The 21,491-nt window shown below is 49.4% G+C and overlaps 4 protein-coding genes across 4 annotated transcripts; 2 read left to right on the forward strand and 2 right to left on the reverse strand.

Annotated features, from left to right (window-relative positions):
* Nucleotides 1-5: 5 nt before the first annotated feature.
* MAA_11418 (Heat shock protein Hsp70) lies at nucleotides 6-7,404 on the reverse strand (the record flags this gene model as incomplete). The annotated part of the gene is made up of 3 exons (XM_011413412.1): nucleotides 6-17; nucleotides 98-3,402; nucleotides 3,465-7,404. 3 exons carry the CDS (start codon nucleotides 7,402-7,404, stop codon nucleotides 6-8), a joined length of 7,257 nt encoding a protein of 2,418 aa, XP_011411714.1.
* Nucleotides 7,405-10,350: 2,946 nt separating this feature from the next.
* On the reverse strand, nucleotides 10,351-11,775 carry MAA_11419 (uncharacterized protein; the record flags this gene model as incomplete). The annotated part of the gene is made up of 2 exons (XM_011413413.1): nucleotides 10,351-10,644; nucleotides 10,753-11,775. The coding sequence occupies 2 exons, from the start codon at nucleotides 11,773-11,775 to the stop codon at nucleotides 10,351-10,353; spliced, it is 1,317 nt and encodes a 438-aa protein (XP_011411715.1).
* A 1,782-nt stretch (nucleotides 11,776-13,557) lies between these two features.
* MAA_00870 (uncharacterized protein) lies at nucleotides 13,558-14,787 on the forward strand (the record flags this gene model as incomplete). Its single annotated transcript, XM_007818868.1, has 1 exon — nucleotides 13,558-14,787. One exon carries the CDS (start codon nucleotides 13,558-13,560, stop codon nucleotides 14,785-14,787), a length of 1,230 nt encoding a protein of 409 aa, XP_007817059.1.
* A 606-nt stretch (nucleotides 14,788-15,393) lies between these two features.
* MAA_00871 (patatin-like phospholipase) lies at nucleotides 15,394-18,784 on the forward strand (the record flags this gene model as incomplete). The annotated part of the gene is made up of 5 exons (XM_007818869.2): nucleotides 15,394-16,327; nucleotides 16,502-17,041; nucleotides 17,111-17,507; nucleotides 17,689-17,715; nucleotides 17,779-18,784. The coding sequence occupies 5 exons, from the start codon at nucleotides 15,394-15,396 to the stop codon at nucleotides 18,782-18,784; spliced, it is 2,904 nt and encodes a 967-aa protein (XP_007817060.2).
* Nucleotides 18,785-21,491: the final 2,707 nt, after the last annotated feature.

Here is a 21,491-nt window from a genome sequence, read left to right on the forward strand (position 1 = left end):
GCAGGTCACATGATCCCCTCACAGTAATCTCACGCGTAGATTTACCGCTGGCCTCCTCAACCCCCTCACGCGTAGTTTTACCGCTGGCCTCCTCAACCCCGGCTGAATTAAGAATTGTGGCTTCCATTTCATTTTCAGGATTTTCATTTGCAAGCTCCATCTGCCAGCCCAGATGTATAGCCAAGAACCGTCGCATTTTCTGCTCAACCGGTCCGTCTGCACTACACAAGCCGCCGTTCTTGCGGTCTTCTTCATCCCACTTCTTCCATACACCGTTCGTCGCGTTTGTCACGCAGTCAAACACTATGCCGGGGCCCAAACCTCCATTTCTCGCTTGCTCGCGAACTTGCCTTTGTTCATCGTCATCTTTAGAGTTCTGTTTCCATTTCTTAATCGTCGTCTTATTCATTGTTAAAATATAAACAGAGTTCTGTTTCCATTTCTCAATCGTCATCTTATTCATTGTTAAAATATAAAGCCACGTGGATGCCATGTTTTGCGCTTTTAGGTCCATCCTCACCCATGTTGCCGACTGTGCATTTTCTATTAGGCGTTCTACTTTGTTGAGGATTTGCTGTACCATGCCCGGTCCTCCGATGGGAGGTTGTTTGCCGGATCCGTTGGCATCCTTGCCAGGTGGCTCTTCCTGTACTTGAGGTTGGTCATTGCGACGTCCACTGGTCGATATTGCAAGTTCCTCCTCCACCAGAGCATCAGCCCGGATTGCCCGTTTCTCTAACTGCTGCTTCTTGCGCTCATCCTTCATTGACCGCCATCTCCGTAGCAAGAGGCGGCTGGCAAAGACTAACCTCGTCTCCCGTTCCTTTGCAGCATCACTTTCCTTGGTCAGCTTGGCCTCGAGACCACTCTTAAATAATGTGACTTCTTTCCAAATCTTCAAAACTGAGAAGAATACCGTGATATCTTTGCGGTTTTCCGCCACTGAAAGCAAGGTCGTGCTGTTATCTTTGCCGGTGGGGACAGATGGGGTCAAACCGTGCAAGTAGGAGGCTTTGCAGTTGGTGTCGGCGCATTGCTTGATTTTCAGAATGCCTTTCCCAGACCAATTGGACAAGATGCGATGCAGCTCGTCCATATGATCTTCGCTAGCCAAAAGCTCCCTCGGGAGATGCTTTGTGATGTCTTTCGTCTGCGTCAGGGATCCATCTAGGTACTTGGACAACGCATGAAGGAGCAAGTGGCATGTATCGCCCACTTCGGTTGCTTGCTTCAGCTGCTCCTGGGCGACTGCTATTTGTTTGACGGCTTCGTCGTAATTCCCCCGTAATTGTTCCAAGTTTTTCAGGTGCACATCCTGTGCGACTGTGTTTGCTGAGGTTTGCGAGTTTTTGGACTCGGAATCCTTGGACTCAGGGGCACGAGTCTCGATAGATTTGGTCGCGGAGGGTTGCACACTCTTAAACTCTGAAGAAGCGATTTCCGTTTTGTGGTCCGTTATGTAAACTCTGATCTCCGATAAAGTCCAGGTATGCTTTTTTGGATACCTTTCATTGAAGCAGGCTTCCCAGGCCCGAATCAGGTTCTTCTTTTCCTCCTGTGATTGGTTTTGTGAGACCCTCAAGGTCCGTACCTGCACTAACTGGCGAAGCAGCTTGTCGGGTGCCTCTGAATTTGAAAGGCTATCAAACTCTACGGGTAGCGGAATACCCCCATCTGTAATGTTTCCATCCTGACCTCTTACCCACGAGAATATATTGTCCAGATTCTCGGTGACTTTTGCATCATTGTCCCCTTTGAGGGTGAGCGACAGATGCTTCTCAATTGACCATATCACACCAAGGGATGCTCTGCGTGTGGCTTTCTTCACCTCGGCCCCATGATCCTCTTTCTGTCTCGTTCTTGCGCGTTGGAGTTCGCTTTCCATGTGTTGAAGTTTCTTTTTGAGCTCTGCGGCTCCTGTCATCGCAGAAAGCATGTTGTACCAAGCCGCGTCTTCAGGGCGGATTGCATCCTCAATTGTCTTGGGAAGTGAGGCCTGGAATTGCTTGCTGCATTGTGCAAAATTCCCTTGATCATAAGTTCTTGCGTCTAAAGTAGACCAGTAATTGTCATCTCGGCCACATGGACACGACGGGCTTAACAAGGTGTGTAAACATCTGATTACGTTTCGGTCAGCTCGCTTCCCTCCCTTCAAAAATGATTCTTCCAGTTTGAATTCTGCGCCCGCTGGTTCCGTTTTCAACGACGACCCTAGCAGCAATCCTGCAGAACATAATGTTGACTTGAACTCCTTCTCGGCTAGCTCAGATTTCTTCTCCAGTGCGACATAGCGTTCGTTCAGGTCCGTTTTCTCGTCTGTCAACATCTTTGTTTGCTTCTTGTGTAATGAAACTACTCTCTCGGTTTCCTGCAGCCCAGCTACAGTTTCCAAACCGCGTGCGATTGCTCCCTTGCCTCTCGAGACTTCTACAGGTAGGATGTTTCGGAACGCTTCGTTACAACTCTCAAAATAGATAGGCTCCAGTTCGTTCCCTCCTCCCACCGCAAACTTGGCGAACTTCTCGAAATTTGGGCATCCAGGCCGGCACTTCAATTGGTGTAACTTAGACAAGACACTGAGACTGGCTAGTCCTCTCAAGCTGTCCTTCATGTCTTGGTCTGCATTTTTACTTCTTTCTTCGCCAGGCAAGTCTAGTTCCAGATAATCTCTCAGTAGTAGCAAAGATGGTTTTTCGACGTCGTACAACTCAACGCTCCCCTTGTTATCGGCATTTGGTTTTACAACTTGCAACTCCACCTGCGACCCCTGCGGATGTTCGCTTTGCCGTCTGTTCTCTTTCTTCTGCGAATCCTTCATAACGTCGTACGACTCAACGCTCCCCTTGTTGTCGGCATTTGGTTTTAGAACTTGCAACTCCACCTGCGGCCCCTGCGGATGTTTGCTTTGCCCTCTGTGCTCTTTCTTCTGCGAATCCTTCATCTGCTCTATTTGGTTCTTGGATTTATTCAGCTCCTCCTCCAACGTGGAGCATTCTTTGGTCTTCTTCTCAAGGTCAATCCGCCCCTTCTCGGTGTTCTTCCATAAGGATTGCATCAACGGCAAAATCTCTTTGAAGGCTTGGAGGTACATTGGAGAACCATTCGTGTTCTTGCTTGCCACACTGCGATACTCCACAGAGAAGAAGGTTTCCATTTCTTTTTCTAACATGATGTCGCCACTAAGCCCGGCATATTCCAGCCCAGACTTCATTTTGTCGGCGTCCGCCACCTCTCCATTCAACGAGCGGAAGAACTGCTGCATGACAATTGTCACTCCCTGCAATGTCCTTTCATGCTCGTGTTCCAGATAAGATTCCAAAGGCGGCAGACTATCATAAAACCGGCAGTACTTCTCGTAGATACCAGCTCCGCCATCGATTGCGCGCATCTGGTACTCCACCTCTGTGTGGATCTGGTTTTTCGGAGCTTTTTGAACCTCGTCGGGTTTGCTGGCTAGCTCATACTTCTCCTGTGAATCTGGTTTTTCAGAGCTTTTTGAACCTCGTCGGTTTTGCTGGCTAGCTCATACTTCTCTCTAATATCAACAAAGATACACGGCAGCAAATCGGCGATAACCGTGGCCAGTTGAGCTCCACCAGGGTTAATGGTTTGGCTTTCCGTTTCAAGAGGGGCTGGCTCTTCATGTTCCACGCTCTTTTTGCCCACTTTGAGTGATTCATTTTGCTGTATTTGGCTTTGAACAATCGTTGTATTGCTTGTCAACTGCGTGATCTTGGCCTTCAATGTGGCAATCTCCTCAAGAAGCTGATCACGTGTTGGGAGAGCTTCACAGGGTTGCCTGCTGTCCTCTCCAACCTCTGTGACCATTTCGCTGCCACTGCCGCCCCCTCCATTCTCGGGGACTGACCGATACTTGGGCCGACTTCGTGGTCGATAGCGAGGTCTAACAGTTATGTGGCGACCACCCCGGCCCGTAGTGTGTGGTTCCCGCTGCTTTGCCACCTTTTGAACATCTAAATCGCTCTGCCCATCCACATCCATGGCGTTGACAACTGATGTTTCTCTCGTTTGCTCACCTCCGCTGTCACTACTAAACATTATGTCCACAGTCTTGACCAAACAAGTTAACAGCTCATAGTCCGCTTTCTTTGCGCTAAATAGTCTCATGTTCGCATGAAATTTACGTTTGAACTGCTCGTTTACGTCATATTCCTTCCCAGTGTACTTCGACCCGAGCGTTTTCTTTTGCGTTATTTCGTGCTTGGTTGCAAACGACTTAAATGTCCTCTTTGAATGGCCCGCGCACAAGGTGTACCATTGCTCAAAGCACTCCATCCTGTGGCAGGAGAGGTCTGGATGCTTACACGGCTGATAGTTCTTATCTCTTAAAAGATTCTGAAGCGGCTGCAGAATCTCTTTCGCAGACTCGGGAAGTTGATCCTGGTCAATCTTTTTCCTGTGAATCAGGAAGGATGTGGCCATGTAGTAACCGGCGAGTTTCACCGGATCAGAACGGACCTCCCTAGCAATCAGCTCGGGAAGTTTGGAAAAGTGTGCTGGCCCCAATCTCTCCGATGCCGGCATACTTTCACTGATCTCGTTGGCTAAATGGTTCTTTATTGTCTCGGATATCAGCTGATATAGTAGTTCTTCCCTTCTCGACCCCAGCTTTGCTTTAGTTCTCGCAGCAATCTGTGCTCTGCGGGCTCGCATGCGGTCGTCAATGCGTTTGTCGGTCATTTTCCCTAATTTTCCAAAGTCATCCTGCGTCTGTATCCGTCTGGATCGCCTCACTGGCCGGGCTGTAGCCCTCTGTACTGTTCCGTTTGCGCCGTCCCTGTTCCGAAGCCTTGATGGCATGATGTTGTTATTACTTTCTAGATGAGTTGTTTCCTCAACGATTTGGGGTTCATGTGGGTTGCCTATTGGCGTAGAATAAAAGCCCGGGTCAAACTGCTGATCCAAGGGGGGTGCCTCCTTGTCCTTGGCATCACAATTTAACACAGTTTCCCCTCCCGTGCTTTCGGCTTCTTTCAGCGCCTTTTCTATAGCCGTGACTGTGGATTTATTGGCTTTATTGGCATTTTTTGCAAGTCTGCCACTCCTCCTGATTCCTCCGTCAGGCCCCGGGCCCAGAATGCTGCTCCTTTTCTTGGGCTCCCCTCTGATATTGCCGACCAATTTTCCCAACACAGATCGGGTCTTTTTCTGAGTCACTCCACGTATCCTCGCGTCTTCAGGCACCATACTGCTTGTATTTTGAGAGTCTATCATCCCCACGTCCTCAGCAGGTGGCATTGCGGCAGTATCAAAGGGAGGTGGCACATCCGGGCGAGCTTCCTCAACTGGCGGACTGTCTACCTCCATAAATGCCTCCAGTTGCATCTGTATCAGATTGCCAATATCCTCTGACATTCTTCTGTCCCGAGCAGATTCAATCGGGGGAGCAATAGGCGGCGGATCTCGTTGCATTTCGGGGCCCCGCCGCACCGTAGTCGAGTTAGAATCCGTCATGGATTTAGCTTGCCTTGGGTGAGCTACTGACGACGTGTTCTTGACGACCTGCGCCCCCCCAGACGTTACCACATCTTTCTGGACTCGCTGACGCAAGGAATACCTTTGACCTGAGGATTCTTTGCTTGTAGTCTGTTCTTGACTCGCCCACGAAGGTTTGGAAGATTCGTTGGTATGGCCTAAACGTTCTGACCGGCGAATTTCAGGAGTATCTCTGGAAGCAACCAAGGTCGGGTTATTAGGCTCAGATTCGTCGTTATCTGCAAAATCCTTTTGAACGAGCACATCACTCATTGCGCAGCTTGTGGAAACGACAGGCTTGACAACATCCGAGTCTATGGTTTTACTTTCGCTAATCTCAGCATGCAACTTTTCGGCTCCTACCGCTTGCTTGGCTTTCATGGCTCTTGTAAGCCTCGTTGTTGATGGAGTCGCGATCGCCGTTTCCTTGGGAGGAGATACGGAGCCTTGCTCCACCTTGCGCTTACGCCTGTTGGGGCCATTGCTGCTTGCTTGGTCAGAAGTAGACGAAGCTTCGTCTGTGATATGGACCTTTGGGAATGCGTCCTGAACAGTCTCTTGCACTGGCTCTCTCTCTACAACCCCAATCCCCAACGCTGTCTCCGAAGCCCTGTGTGGGTCGGTAAGTTTACCATCTTGGGTTGGCAGCTCTTTTTGTTTTGCCTCCAGTGCCCTAGTCTGTGCCCTAGTCTTTGCCCTAGTCGTTTCTCCGGTTCCAAGCTGTGGAATGGGCTTAACCGGCCCTTGTCCTTGGCGTCCGAGTCTACGACGATTAACAGCTGCTGTCCCTGAACTCTGATGGCTGTCATGCTCGAGAGGGAGTGCTTCGACATCAGATATGCAGCTTTCTGCGTCTTTACGACCTCTCGTTCCGCGGTAATGCTGCGTGTCAGAGTTAACATCACCGACTGCGTTTGCAGCTTGTACAGGTTCGCTATGGTCAGTTACCAGAACGGAGTCCTTTTCGGCAACTTCCACGTCCAGGTTTATTAAGCCCTCTATTTTGCCGAAAAATCCGGCCACCTCATTCTCACTGAAGTGAGCTTCGAAATCTCTCTTCTTTTTGGACTCAGACACGGACAGGAGCCCCAGACATGTCTTGGGTAAGACTCCATGCTGATGCGTGCATACGACTCCAGCGAGCGATGCGAATCCGCCAAGAAAATCGGGCAAATCCTTGGAATATAACTTCCGTAAAAGATCCACTACGACGGATCTGTCATCTAGATTTATACCTCGCTCAGCGTAATAATGACGTCGAACGAATCGGACGAATCTGTTTTTGAATAGGCCCTGTGCCGCACCTGATATGGTGCTGACGTCGATCTCCTGCGCCAACATCTCAAACCCTTGTTGCGCTTGTAACCGTTCGATATCTATGCTGTTGGCGCCCTCAAACGCCTCGACATTTTTTGCTCGAAGCAGCATTAGGTACTCATCAACCTCGCCTTTGTAAAGTGTGGCAAGAAGGCGCCTGCCCCAGATCACATCCAACTCGGCGCCCCGTTTGGCGATTTTGTTGTGATCACTATAAAAACGCACGAAATGTGTTTTCAGCCGATCTTCTCGTTCAGAAAATTTCTCTTCCCTCAACCACTCGAAATCTTTGCCGAGAGCCGTCGCATATGCATGGTCATGCGATGATAGTCCAGACAGAAATGTATCGATGCCGTCCTCTCCGCCATTTCGCAACGCATTAAGAAGTTTTTTACCTTCTGCCTCGGTAACTTCCACCGCCTTTCCATTCCCCACCTTGCTATTATCATTGCGATAAAGGTCAAGAAAAAAATCCTGTAGATTCTTTGGACGGGCGGACAATTCCGATGAACCACTCGAGGTACCTAAAAGTTGTTGTAGCACAAGGTTTCTTTCCCTCTCCAGGAGTTCAGTCCGCCGTGTTGTGCGCATATAGAATTTAGGGGTGAAGGCACCGTGAGCGCAACGGCATTCCAAGCTGGGTTGCCGGTCCTTAAGAGAAAGCTTGAAGCCTATTAATAGCCAGTGCAAACTTCATCCCGCGGCACTAAATTTAGCTTTACTTTTGAAGAATATCCCGGGCAATCATCGTGATCTCAAAAATAGACACATTGCTTGCATCAAGATTGCATTGAAAGCTCCGGCCGGTGTGTGCATGGCCGCTCTAATTCTTCACGTATCAAATGTTTGCGCCGCCCCTTAGAATGTAAAAGCTCCGGCCGGTGTGTACATGGCCGCTTTAATTCTTCACGTATCAAGTGTTTGCGCCGCCCCTTAGAATGGCGGCCCAGCAACTCAGAGACACTTTGGTTTATTTCCTTCCTATTGAGACTCTATTATTAATACAAGCAGGACAGGCATTTTAAATAGTAATGAAATTTCTCGTGAATTCGTAGTACCTGGTTTACTCTACCATGTGTGTCGAGCAATCTAGAAGTATGCATATGAATATTCTATGGCATCTGCATCCATTTCCTCTTCAGATGTGTCTCCCCGTGGTTCAATTGACTCTAAAGCAAGCTCAAAGTCCACCAGATGGCTTTCAGAAGTGCATGAACTCCTCCTCTTTCGTTTAACCTCACTCCAAAACACGGGCGGGTGAACGCTTAACATATCTGCGACGGCCCAAGCGCCTTCGAGGACTTCGTGGGCGAATCGGGGCCATAAACAATCTACATCCTCCGCCACCGGCACCAAGTCGTTTCCCAAAGGCGCTCTGTAGGCCGGATACTGATCTCGTTGACTCTTGTACAGGTGGATCCATTCAATCTGCGCCTCTACTTCCCGCGCCGTGTCCGAGTCTAGAAAAGCGGAGCGAGTCATGCACTGTGTGAAGACGGACAACGCCGGCTGCAGCTCTCGTCTCTCTTCCCAACTGCATAGCCGAATCGTTGTTGAAATAAGATCGACAATACGATGCAACAGACCTTCACCGTCGAGTTCCATTTCCACCAAAATATGTCGGCAAGCTAAAAGTGCCTTGGGCCGTCTTTTATGCTGCACCGTCCATCATCGTGAGCCAACCGAATGGATTTCTATTTTAGTCAGGCTGCCTAAGTAGCCACCCTGAGCCAGTGTTGGCGTTCAAAATAGGCGTATGATTTCTCATAAGTAAGGTGATTCCCCCAATTACGACATACGCATGTTGCTAATACTTACCCTCACGCTGCTCAAAACATTGTCCTTTGCCGAGATGATTTCATTTCGGCTGGTAAACAACTGTAGCACGCAGACCATCTGGCCTGCAATGATGTCCAACGCACCCGTTGATCCGACCCTCGATCCACTGCCCGCGGGATATTCTCTCCGGCCGGGCACATCAGTCCAAACCGCTCCGCTACCGCTTCCTTGGGGAGGCAGGATCTGGGCAAGGCATTTTTGCTCAGCATCGGGGGCTGACTGTTTGATAGGTGGCTGCTCCCATCCCTCTTGCTGGTTCACTGCGTCCGCAAACACGACGTTGTTCGAGATTCACGCCGCCGAGCCAGGGCCCGGCCCTGAGTCAGGAATCTACTACGACATAAGCCTAGGTGTGTACAGTACTTCCAAACCCGATGTCGTAAACATCAAAGTTACTTAGTTAATTTTTTCTTTTTTGTTATAAAAAAGTGGATGCTTTCACAACCAGCATGTTGGTGGTACCCGACGACACCCAATGTCACCAGCTGTCTTGTCAAGTCCCAGCGTACCTTGGCCTCGACGCTGCCGGACAACCGCGGTGCCCGGTACGTAACATGCAACGTTTTTCAACTAACATCATTCCCAGCGTCGGCCAACTTGATGACGTGTATGGCTGTCTTTCCAACTGTGCCGTGTATAAAGGAATAGGGAACTGTTGCCGTCCAGGGCCCGAAGGTCGCGGAGATTGCATGGGTGCCAACCCTTGGTTCAAAGCAGCATGTCCTGATGCATACGCCTTTGCTTCTGATGATCCCAGTTCAATAAAGTTCTGTATGACTAGCAATTTTACGATTACTTTTAGCTGCCCATTAGAGTAAGGCCTCCTGTGTAGGTACATATTGCAGACCCAAGTTGGGGGGCCGGGGGTTATCAGCATCGGGACGGGGTTTTGGGGGGCGGGGGTTATCAGCATCGGGACGGTGCCACTGAAACAAGGGCTAGAAATTGGACGTCTACTGTAGAATAAGGCAGACTTGCCACGACAGGTGGTTTCGCGAACGAGGAGAGTCACGATTTTGCTGTTGTGTTGATCCATACGTTTGGTGACGCCCCAACAAACACACGAGCCATCTTGGTTTTGGACCATGTTTTGGATACTTGCAAAAAGAATCATGCTGTATCAAATTTGGATGCATACGTAAATATGTACTCAGAGCAGCATAAGGTCATGCTGTATCAAATTCGGATTCATACGTCAATATGTACTCAGAGCAGCATAAGCATTTGTGTTAGACCATTACGTGCTAGTTCACCCATATGGGTCTCTCACTGTGTGTGATATTCGCGTTGCGAGACTATTATTCGTATACGAAGCATATGAAGGTCGCATCAGACATAATTACGGTATTAAGGTATGTATCATTTCATGTGTTTGCCTATACATAACTACGATAATACTGCTTCGTCGGCGCTAGTGCTGTGAGTTCTCTGGGTATCTGTGCTCAAAATTTGAGTGCGTATATCACTATTCCTGTGAGTTGTCTGTGTATCTGTGCTCAGAATTTGAGTGCGTATATCACTATTCCCCTTGGCCCGTCTGATGGTATTAGTTCATTGTAACGGGCTTATTCCCAGTTTTGGGGTGGTGTTAGTTCATTGAAACGGGCTTATTCCCAGTTTTGGGGTCCGTAAACCCTGAATGACTTCTAGCACTCATTTTGCCACACCAGCAACTGATGCCCACGCATGCTATGATCATCAATATATTCCATATAAGTCTGTACTTAGTTGCGACCGCTCCTCATCAGACACGCCAGTAAGCTCATATGATTTTTGTTTGAAATTGTATTTCCGCAGGCGCGAGCCGTGGTCTAGTAAAATGCTAATCTCTGCAAAGGCGTCTGCCAAATGTTTCGCATCCCCGATGCACATGCTAATCTCTGCAAAGGGATCTGCTAAATGTTTCGCATCCCCGATGCACCGTTTCAGAGGGACGCAGTGCCCGCGAAGGTGAATACACTTCAGATTGGACTTTTCCATGAAACCACCTTTCTGTTTTCATCATTAGTTCCGTTTCAGTGGCTCGACTTCCCGGAAATTTTCATCATTAGTTCTATTTCAGTGGCTCGACTTCCCGGAAATGACAATGTGATAACTCACTTCCAACTTGGTCCGTTGATATCGTCGTATGTACTTCGGGTTCCGCAGGTCCAGCGCAACACCGACCGACGTCAACATCGGGAGGCTACTGACCATGTCTTGAAAATCTTTGATGCTGTATTTCACCGACGTGCGAGGATCACAGAGGTCTCGCCTAAAGTCGAGCACAAGGTTGGAAACTTTTGGTGCGATGGCTTGAATAAACCTAGTGCTTGCAGTCTCAGCAACCCCGCCTATGCGGAGGGACAGCTCCTCAAGCTGAACTCTAGAAGCAACAGTTGACAGAAAGCACTCCAGGCGTTTTAGAGTGACATTTCCAGCTATTCTCAGAACTTTTAGTGATTGCGGGACTCCGTGAGAAATCATACGAGCTAAGAAGGCGTCCAGGCCATGACATAGCTTGAGCTCCAGGCTTTCCAGCGAGTCGACGACGTCAATGTTCATTGCCGACAGATCGGCACCTTGAAGGCACAAATCCTTGACATGCCGCAAAGAGAGTTGAGAAAGAAACCACTGCCCGGCATGCCGAGAAATCCGCTTCGATAAATGTAAACGAAGAGATTTGAGGGATCGACAGTGCAAAAGATGCCATCTCACCCACAGCACGTCCGTCCAATTTAGAATTTGCGTGCACTCCAAAGCCACGAGGCCTGGGAAGAATATGTGTGTTTGCAGTAGCCCAGCCTTCCACCTGAAAGATGTGATGCGATCAGGGTGCGTCAAGATGCTGCAAAGCAGGATACCCAGTAACTTGGAATGACCTGACGTCCACAACGTCGACGAGGCATTGACAACCTCAACTTCGCGTATATAGTAACGAAGTTGGGGGTTGGCGCTGAGCGTCCGCAGTAACAGCGTGCTGCTGCCATCCGGGTCGCCGCCCCAAAGTTGTAGAGACAGTGTTTTGTACAGTATGGGCAGGACGATCTGCTTTTGAGACCGGCTGCATCTCGACAGAACAGCCAGATCCAGTGGCCTCAAGTTGGACAATACTTTTAAATATACTTCGGCGGGAAGCGACATGCTGCATGTCATTGCGACGTAGTCGAGTAGCTGGATATGTATGTGTCGCGACTTGCCATATCGGTGCGTCGAATATATAATGCAAGCAGGCTCTGCATTTCAACATCATTCTCGGCCACTAAATTCAACTACGGAGTATTCATCGAAGACTGTTTGAGTAATTGTTGACCTACGATGTTTTGTCATACGCACGCACTTTCGTTGAGGTGAACCCAGCTGTTGTTTCAGTTCAAAGATTACGTCTCAAGTCGAGTTTAATATCCTAGAAGCTACCGCGGGATTACGTACAGTGCTCTGGTCCATGATACTTAAAGCGCAGCTGCAGAGGCCGATTCTTTCCGTCCACGAAGAGGAGGGTTTCATCGTTTTAGACTGTCGTGGGACCAGGAAACCAGCAACGTTCCACAGTAGGATTTATCATGAAGGTATGACCTCTTGAGGAGCCAGAAAACCATACATAGGCAAATATATGCACCTGTATATTCCAGTAGCGTAAACGGCGTTGCATGTTTTCTGTACATACATAGCAGCCAAAGCTCCCTTCCTTTGAGTATTTGGTTTATAACAAACTGAATTGTGCCTTGCCAAGTGGTTGGAGCGTAATATACGCTGCCTCAGCGTTGTCTCTTTGCCACTGCTCCCTATACTGACTACGGCTAAGTCGAAGGGAGCGAGCGCGTTAGGTCGTTACGCTGTTGGCAAATCTCCTCTCTAAGCTGTCCGCTACTGACTTGTAGCCCTGACGGCACCATACGTGGTGAAGAGATACACCCCGCCACTCTTTTTAATATCAATTTTAATGCTTTTGCCGTACGTTTCCTCTCCCCTCGAGGTTTCGCACGACCTCCCATGACGATCGGCCGCCTAGACCTGGAGCTCTTTCGACGGCCGCTTTTGAAGAAACCCGGACGCCAACGCCACGACAGTGATGGCATCATAAATATCTTTGTCCCTTGGTGTTGTTGTCATCCAGTTTGTCGTGTGCTTTGGTCGCCTTTGTCCTTTGCATCCTCGACACAAACAACCGTGGAATTCCCAACTCCGCAGATCCTCCAACATCCCCCATCCTGTTGAGGAACCTGGCCACCTCTCAAAAGTCGGAGTGCAGAACCCGTCAAAATCAGGATACTTGTAGGCAAGATACTACTCTTGGTTTCATATCGTCCATCATTTGCTGAATTGATCTTTCAATCGTAAATGACCGCTTATTTGTTTATTTCGGCTGTTGTCCCGACTTTTTCAAAAAGGCTTCAATGCCGCCTCATAAAGTTGAGACAGTTTATCGTCGGTGATGTCGTCCTGCGCAGCTTCCCAACCATACCAGTAGTCTTTCAGTGAGTCTTAAGCTTACTATTAGAATGATTATTACTGCAATGTGCCGAGTTAAGCAAAGTATACACATCATGCCTCACTACCGATACTGTCTCACTTGAAAAGGACCTTTGTGTGTTTGTTTATACATACAGTATTTCCAACGGCATTTAAGATGCATAGAACACTCTGTTCCGCGTAGGGGGTTGATGGCGGGTGTTGAGAAGAACATCTCACCCCATGAAGTCACAATGCAGCCCCAGCGGGTGTCTCCTGACCCGGAAATGATAACATAAGCCTGAGCTACGCAAGTAACAAGGCGCGTTAGGTGCCTCTAAGCCCCGGTTTCTGAGCTGTGGTCGACACCATATATAAAAATGGGTTGTCGCCCGTAACGTAACAAGGTAAGTGTTCCGTACATTCTTCTGATGCGGTTCTAAATTTCGTTGAGATAAAAAAAATTCTGTACTAATGCCCAGCGGCAAGTGGTTCCGTCGACGGCCTCAGTCGCCTGTCACGCCAACGATGCCCTCGCCTATGGAGCACAAATATCCCCGTCCGTCATGCTTGTCCCCTACCAAAAGCAGGATGAAACCTCGTGACGAAGGCACAAAGGCATCTGAAGTTTCTTATTTTGAATTCGCAGGCGATTACGACGCGTTGGGAACCAAATCGACAGACTCGTCTAGAGACGCCAAAGGAGAGTATATCGTCCCCAGCCGCCTATCCACACCTACAAGAGACAGCGAATATTTCAACGACTATGAAGCGTCAGTGACGATTGTGGACACCGGAACAGGCTCTTTTGCTTCCAGCCGCCCTTTCATCCCGAGGAAAGACAGTGAAATATTTGATGACTATGACTGGACGGCTACCGAATCATCAGTCACATTCGACGGCACGAAAACAGAATCCGTCGTCTCCAGCCGCCCGTCCACGTCCACCCCGACAAGAGATAGTAATGCCTTTTACCACCCTAACCAAGCGGCCGTGGATGCCGACGGGGAACAGAAGCCCATATTCAGAAACAACAAGGACAGGTGGAACAACGTTCAGACACCGCTTCACCCGAGACCTACCACACCCGAGGCAGTTCCACTCCCATCACTCAATTTATCGCCTCCGGATCAGACATGGCACTCTGTGGTCGCTGCATGGCAAATTATGAGATTCGCACAACTTTACGGGTTTGACCTTGCGTACCTGGCTCATATTTACAGGGATGCGAGCAGCAGCCTCCCCCTACCGCTGTCCAAGTTTCAAACGCGTTATAAACCCGTCACCGGTCAGCTCCTCGCATCGTACGGGCTGCACCGACTGTCTTCACCATTAAAGCTGCCATTACATGAGACACTATTGCAAGACGATTATACAGAATACAGACGAGAGCCGGCCGATGCGAATAATTTATCATACGGCCAAATTTACACTTTCTACCGGAGCGTCTACAACCCATCCGGGTCGGTCCACCTAGACCATCATCCTTATTTCAGCCTTGGTCAGTCTAATAGACGAGTTGACCGGGGCCTAGTTTTCGCGGCATATCGCAGAGCACGCGAGGGCAAAGAGCTTTGCGTAGAGCTCGTGGAACAGTTTGTCAACGACGTCGTGGATCTGTACTTGTCAAACGGGTTAAAGTCCTTGCTCCTCGATCCCAGATCTCAAGGGGCAGAAATTCTAGGCACCACCGTAGGGTTATAGGCAACATTGAAAAAAGTAAATTCTTTTCGAGACCAATCTACTTCCTCAATGAGTTTTATATTGTTCGACTCTAGGATGCGAGAACGGAGCCACCTCATGAATTAGCATGCCTTCGAAGCATGGCCTCTCTGATTCGTGCTGAACGCCGCAATGCCGTGCTGTCTGTTGGATTCTCCAATCTCTTCTTGCGTGGCTGCTGCTGTAATGGGGGATCGGGAGCCGAGATTGTGGGGGGAACTTGACGGATGGGCCTCGGCCATAGGCGTATGAACAATAAGAACAAAATATGTCCGGTAACAACGCCTAAACAACTCATAAGCAAGCAAAAATCGGGAATCATGGCTGAGAAAGAAGCGATCAAAGGAGGCAAATCACTTTTTTATAACTTCGGTGTTGGTTGGCTCCGTCTTTAAATAAAACGGGGACGTTCCTCAAGGGGCGCCTGGACGCATGAGCAAGTATCTAAATTAAGGCCATCTTCATGCCAAAAAAGCCATAGGGTATCAAAAGAGCAAACAAATTACCTGTATTAAGTCTGGAGGTGCGTCTTATAATGGATGCTGCCGATCATATAATACGGGACGATGGGGAATTTGCATGCGAGGCATGCCGGAGGACGACACGTTATGGCTCGACATTTCCGGCCAGGAAGCGTCCTGTGTCATTCGTCAAACGTACAGACTGCGGACGCTGATACACTCTCTTCAATGTCCCTCCGGCCAGACACCCACCTTGGTTCTGTTCTTTGAATCTCCGGAACGTCAGTATTTCCCGCCCAACGAAGAATACGGAGTCCATTTACGACTAGATCTCGAAACCGCCGGATGGAGGCACCCGTTGTTGGTCGCCAGCACTCAGTCTCTCCTGTCACATTGCTTGCCGAGATGTCACCTCACGCAGGAGCCCAACAGAGGCCTCTTCGTACAAGAAAGCTCATTCCCGAGGCAGGAATCTCTAAGCGTATTGCCAAGGATCCTTCTTCCCTTTGCAGACGTTCTGTGTTTTATGTGTATCAATCAATCTGACTTGCGCGTCATCGAAGCTCAGATTAACCAATGGATGTTTGCTTGGAGGGAAGCAGGAGCGGCAACTCCAATGCCAGGAATCGTTGTTTTGCTGGCTGAATCCGACAATTTACAGCCCGTGACGGTCCAGCGGCAATTAGCGAAGACGCTCCCAGTAGCTAAAGTATCCGTCGTAAGAATAGACCAGTCTACGTGGACAGTCAACGGATTGAGGCCCATTCGCAAAAGGTTGGGGCAAGCTGCATCTCGTGCTCGCCGTTGGAAGATCAGCAACAAGGTGCTCTTCTCGGGCTCCCATATGATTGGGCTATTGGAGGAGTCCTTCGGTACCGCCCAAAAAATGCGGCCCTTTCGTTATATTGAAGCATCCCGGTCGAGGCACCCTGTCGCTCCAGACTTGGTACGACACCTGAATAACTACGTACGAATGCTTCCCCGCGGTTACGACAAAGATTTTGCGGCCGAATCTATTGCCTCTAGTTTCCTCGTAGACCATTTTACCCCTGGGATGCACGGTGCGTCAGCAAACTCTAATTCCTCGCCATTTCTTTTGTGTCAAATTCCCGATGCACGGTGCGTCAGCAAGCTCTAACTCCTTGCCATTTCTTTTGTGTCAAATTCCAGACTAGCTGTATTCAGCATGTAAACACGTAAAACACGTAAACTGACGATAGGATGTATTATACCAGGATTCGAAATACGAGATGTTTTCACGGCATTATACCAAGGCGCTTGCCGGAGGCTGTCCGAAGATATCGACTTTCCCGGCACGGATCTGATCTTACGACACATGAGTCTGTTGCACGCAAAGTTTGAACGCACTGGAGGCATGATCACTAGCATACACCGTCAAACCATGAACCGCCACAGAGAAAGGTGGCTTTACATAGAAGGAAGTAGTGATACCTGTTTTGTTTGTCTACGGAGGCGGCCGGAGTATCTACTTCCCTGTGACCATACATTATGTCGCAGCTGTGTCAAGGACTTCGGAGACCAGTGCCGTAAGAACCCAGACCGCTTCACAGTCAGCAGCTGTTTTCTGTGCGGGGGTGCGTGTGCCGTTGTAGTTCTAGACAGACCCCCCACTGCTGGTGTCGGGCTGCTTTCTCTCGACGGCGGAGGAGTTCGCGGCATCGTGCAAACCGAGATTCTTCGCCTTTTGGAAGAACGCATCGGCCTACCTATTCCGGTGCAGGAACACTTCCAACTAGCCGCTGGCGTTAGCGCTGGTAAGTAGCAGCAGGGGCATCCCTTCCCAACCAACTCGCCGACAAGGCATGCAACTAACCGGTATGCAGGCGGTTTGAACCTCATCGCGTTGTACCTGAAGGGATGGCACCCCGAGGTTTGCACCCGAAAATATGAGGAAATGTCCAAGGTCATCTTCCGAAAAGGCTTCCTCCAGCACGTACCCGTGTTGTCGACCGTCTTGGCAATGTGGCACAAGGCACGGTACTCTTCCGAAACTCTGGAACAGGTGATTGGGGAGACCTACGGAGAGAAGGGAATGATGTTGGATCCGTCGTACGCGACGTCTATAGGCGCACGCATTGTGCTTCCCGCCGCGAGAAGTCCGACACCTTCAATCTTGCTGTTTACAAATTACAACGGAAGTGGCGACAACGCCGAGAACAAAGGTTCGTCCGAGTCAGCGTTACATTATCACAATCGCAATTCTTCCAGTCTCCCTAACCCGTCCCTCCAACCCGCGTCCCATCTCTTCTGAGTCTTCTCTCATCGTCCAGGCAGGTTGCTAACAGATCAGGTTACGAGGTTTGCGGAACCTGCAGGGATGTCGCGGTATCCGACGTGTAAGTGATGTTTTGCAAACCATGGTATATAGAGAAACACAAGATATACTAACAGTGACTAACAGGGCCCGAAGTTGCACCGCAGCACCGACGTATGAGGAGACCTATCTGTGACGTTACTGGATATGGTGTAGGTTTACTGACAAATGTCGTAGGTTCTTCCAGCCGAAGTATGTTCCAGGTGTAGGGTGGCTCCAGGATGCTGGCATGGTTGAGAACAACCCAATCAGCCTGCTTCTCTCACAATACTATGAACTGTATCCGGCCAATGCTACCTGCCAGTTTCTTTTGAGTATCGGCTCGGGTTCCAAGTCGGATAATGCAGAACTTCCTTACGCGAACATGGATGGCGGCAGCTTGTTCGGCACCGACGTCCTTGGTTACAAGACGAGTGCTTTGCGCAGGATTGCGTCAGCGTACGAATGGCTGCTCAGTGGATTGTCATACTGGGAAAAATACACAAGGTCCATAGATAAAGGCTCAGAACTTCGAGATAGGTGCATTCGGCTCGACGTATCCTTCGAAGGCATGGAGCCGAAACTTGACGACGTCCGAGCAGTGCCAAGGCTCAAGCGGAGGGTGCGCCACGATGCGGCCTTGTCTGCCGAGATAGACAGCACGGTAGACTGTATAATTGCATCCCTGTTTTACTTTGAGCTTGAGGCAATGCCCATGCAGCGAGGTTCCATGCTCAATTGCTCTGGACACATTCGGTGTCTCCGAAAGCGTGGCGATCCTGCGCTATGTTTACTGATCGAGAAGCTGGTAGCATGGAACGCCAGATTTGTCATTGATAACAAAATCATGGGTGGCAATATGCTCTCCCCTTTCTTCTGGGATCAGACGGGCAATTTTGGAGTGCCAGCGGAGTTCCAGATCACTGGACAAGAGTTGTCAGTGTCGTTGACATGGCCGGATGGCAGAACCCACCCAATCAGCGGTAGCCCGTATCTCATACACCAGCTGGTGGATGTACAGGGCTTGAATGCGCCATTTGGCCTTCCAGACCACAGGAGAAAGCATCGTGCCCCACGCTATGCCCACGCCGTTAGTACAGGATCAGATCATGAGGCCAGAAAATCGAAACTGAAGCGCAAGACCTCAAGTATTAATACTTTCGTGACACAAGGCAGTACTAAAAGACGGAAGTTGTGGTGGTGATTAACTTTTTCATTCCCCGGGTGACACTGCCACAGACCCCCGACCACCATTTCATATCGCCGAAGGAGTGAAGGTGCATTGAGTCGTGATATTAGCCAGGAGCGGGGATGGGATGCGTTGACCAGCGCTGATACTTGAATATGTATTACTTACGGTTGGATGGTCATACTTATCATGTTCCTGGAATCACTACCACGGAAAGTGCTTGAGGTTGCTCACTAGTCATAGCCGGGCTTCCTCGTTATACGCGCAAGTAGTTCATACTCATAGACGAGCAAGAAGACACTCATTGTACGGTAGTCACCTTGATCGAACATCTAGTGCTTACAGTGCTTACCACACGCGTAGTAATACCCAACCAAAGCGTCGCGGTCCAAGCGAAAAGTGGCCATTCGACGCGTAAACATAACTCAATCCACCTCAGGGTGGATCGATATAACAGAGTTGAGAAAGTAGTCTAGCATGGCAGTGTTGTGGTATGTACATAGCCATCTGCTCTTTATCGGGCTTAACAAAGGAGTCAAGGGTCTGCCGACCAACGAATACATAGGTCCCTCAACAGAAAGATGAAGTCCTTGTCTCGCACTCCCTTCTCTACGCCTTGAAACATGAAGAGCCTGATGGAAAATGAGTCCCGGTACGTCATTTTTGCTCTTACCACGACAGTTGCATGACCTCAGCGTACACAGCGTGCGGATTCTATGAAGAGGCTGGAGTGAATATCTGAGAACCTGTCTCGAGCCATATTCTTACCAACGAACGGAAGTTTTATGGGTTCCAAAGTTTGCCGCCTGAGATACGAATGGTTATATGGGAACTTTCGCCTCCTCAGGCGCGTGTATTCCGGCCATTTTTGCTGGATCCGAAAGACAACGCGCTCCTGGACATTAATGCCGAGCTACCAGCAATCTGGGTTTGCTGGATCCCAAAGACAAAGACAACGCGCTCCTGGACATGAATGCCGAGCTACCAGCAATCTGGCTTCCTCTTCCCTCCGATGAAAAACTTCCTATCTTTAATACCATTTGACTACTGCTGCCAAGGCAGCAGCATTACGACTACTGTTGCCACCTGGGTGGCAAAACGACCGCGTAATCAGCTTCAGCCTGGATTTCCCAGGCCTTGCTGGCCTCGGCCATTGACTGTTATTAATTGTCAGTATAGCGGTTCCCAGCAACCTCTGCATTCCCCAACTATACGACGTAGCGATGCCTACCGTGACCCCCACGGTAGGGCTTTTGACGCAAGCTCGGCCATCCTGGCCTTCGCTCATAGATTCGCCTGGGTTCCCAGTTCTTTCATGAACATTCCCGCCAGGTCTTTCGATTCTGCCTGGGTTCCCAGTTCTTTTACGAACATTCCCGCCAGGTCTTTCGATTTAGATCAGCCCAAAGTGCTCTAGAGAGGTGCGCGTCCACTGAGGTCTAGCCCCTGCAGTGGATTTTGCCCGACACGCCTCCTCAGGCGCGTGTATTCCGGCCATTTTTGCTGGATCCGAAAGACAACGCGCTCCTGGACATTAATGCCGAGCTACCAGCAATCTGGGCGGTATGTCGGGAATCTCGATGGGTCTATGATGACATTGGTAATTTCATACATGGAATTTGCGGCAGCACCCGCAATGGGTGGTGATGACATTGAGAATTTCATACATGGAAGTTGCGGCAGCACCCGCAATGGGTGGTTCAGTTCTGCCATTGATGAAGTCTTCATTCACATTGATATATTGGATTGTATGCAACGCATGAAACTTGGCTCCGTGGAGATTCATTGGATTGTATGCGACGTATGAAACTTGGCTCCGTGGAGATTCTTGCCTGTCCACAGTGTTTATTTGCGACACCGGTGAAGTGTGTATGGTTCTTGACGGCCATTCAACGGTGGGTACCAAAGTGTCGGATTCTGCGACTCTATAATGGTTCTTGACGGCCATGCAACGGTGGGTATCGAAGTGTCGGATTCTGCGACTCTATCTCTGCAGTTCAAACATGAAATTTGGACGCCGCTTCCTCTCGAATAGCAACTCAGATCTTGCCCGAGTTAGACGACGCGGACTTGGTAGGACGATGCCCAATTCAGATCTTCCCGAGTTAGACGACACGGACTTGGTAGGACGATGCCCAATAGTCCAAGGGCCAGGAACAAAAGGCGGCAGCTGGTCTGATTTTCGTCAGGCTCGCTTGGGATATGGGAGGAACATGCCAAGGTGTCCGATGTATGTTACAGGCTTCCAAAGATAGTGGGAATAAAAGCATGCTGCTGTTATCTCCGGTGTGTGCCACCATCGATTATGCTCAGGAATTGAATTCGTGTAGTGACGGACATAGTGACGTACAGAATCGCTGGGCCTACGATTGGCCCCCTCTTCCCTCCAGGGTTCATTAATGTGCAGATCAGAGATACCACGTACCGGTTTGAGCCGATTGAATTGCTGGGTACGTTCGAACGTCTGACAATGACAGTTCATTACGTTATTAATACTATAAGAGTTATGTATTGCATACTCTCTGGTCGTAATCGAATCTGCCTTTTTTTGGGACTATTTACGGAATACCAATAGAATAATTCAAATGACCTTATTAGAGTCAGGGATGGCTAAGGACCTGCTGAAGCATAGGTTACTCTGTAGCGAGGTCAAGAATATATTCAGTCCAAGATCTCTTCAATGATACCGCCCGTTGATTTCATAGCCAGTTCTGGCCATTCA

The sequence above is a fragment of the Metarhizium robertsii genome (genome assembly GCF_000187425.2).
Source record: "Metarhizium robertsii ARSEF 23 chromosome Unknown MAA_Scf_8, whole genome shotgun sequence".
NCBI lineage: Eukaryota > Fungi > Ascomycota > Sordariomycetes > Hypocreales > Clavicipitaceae > Metarhizium > Metarhizium robertsii.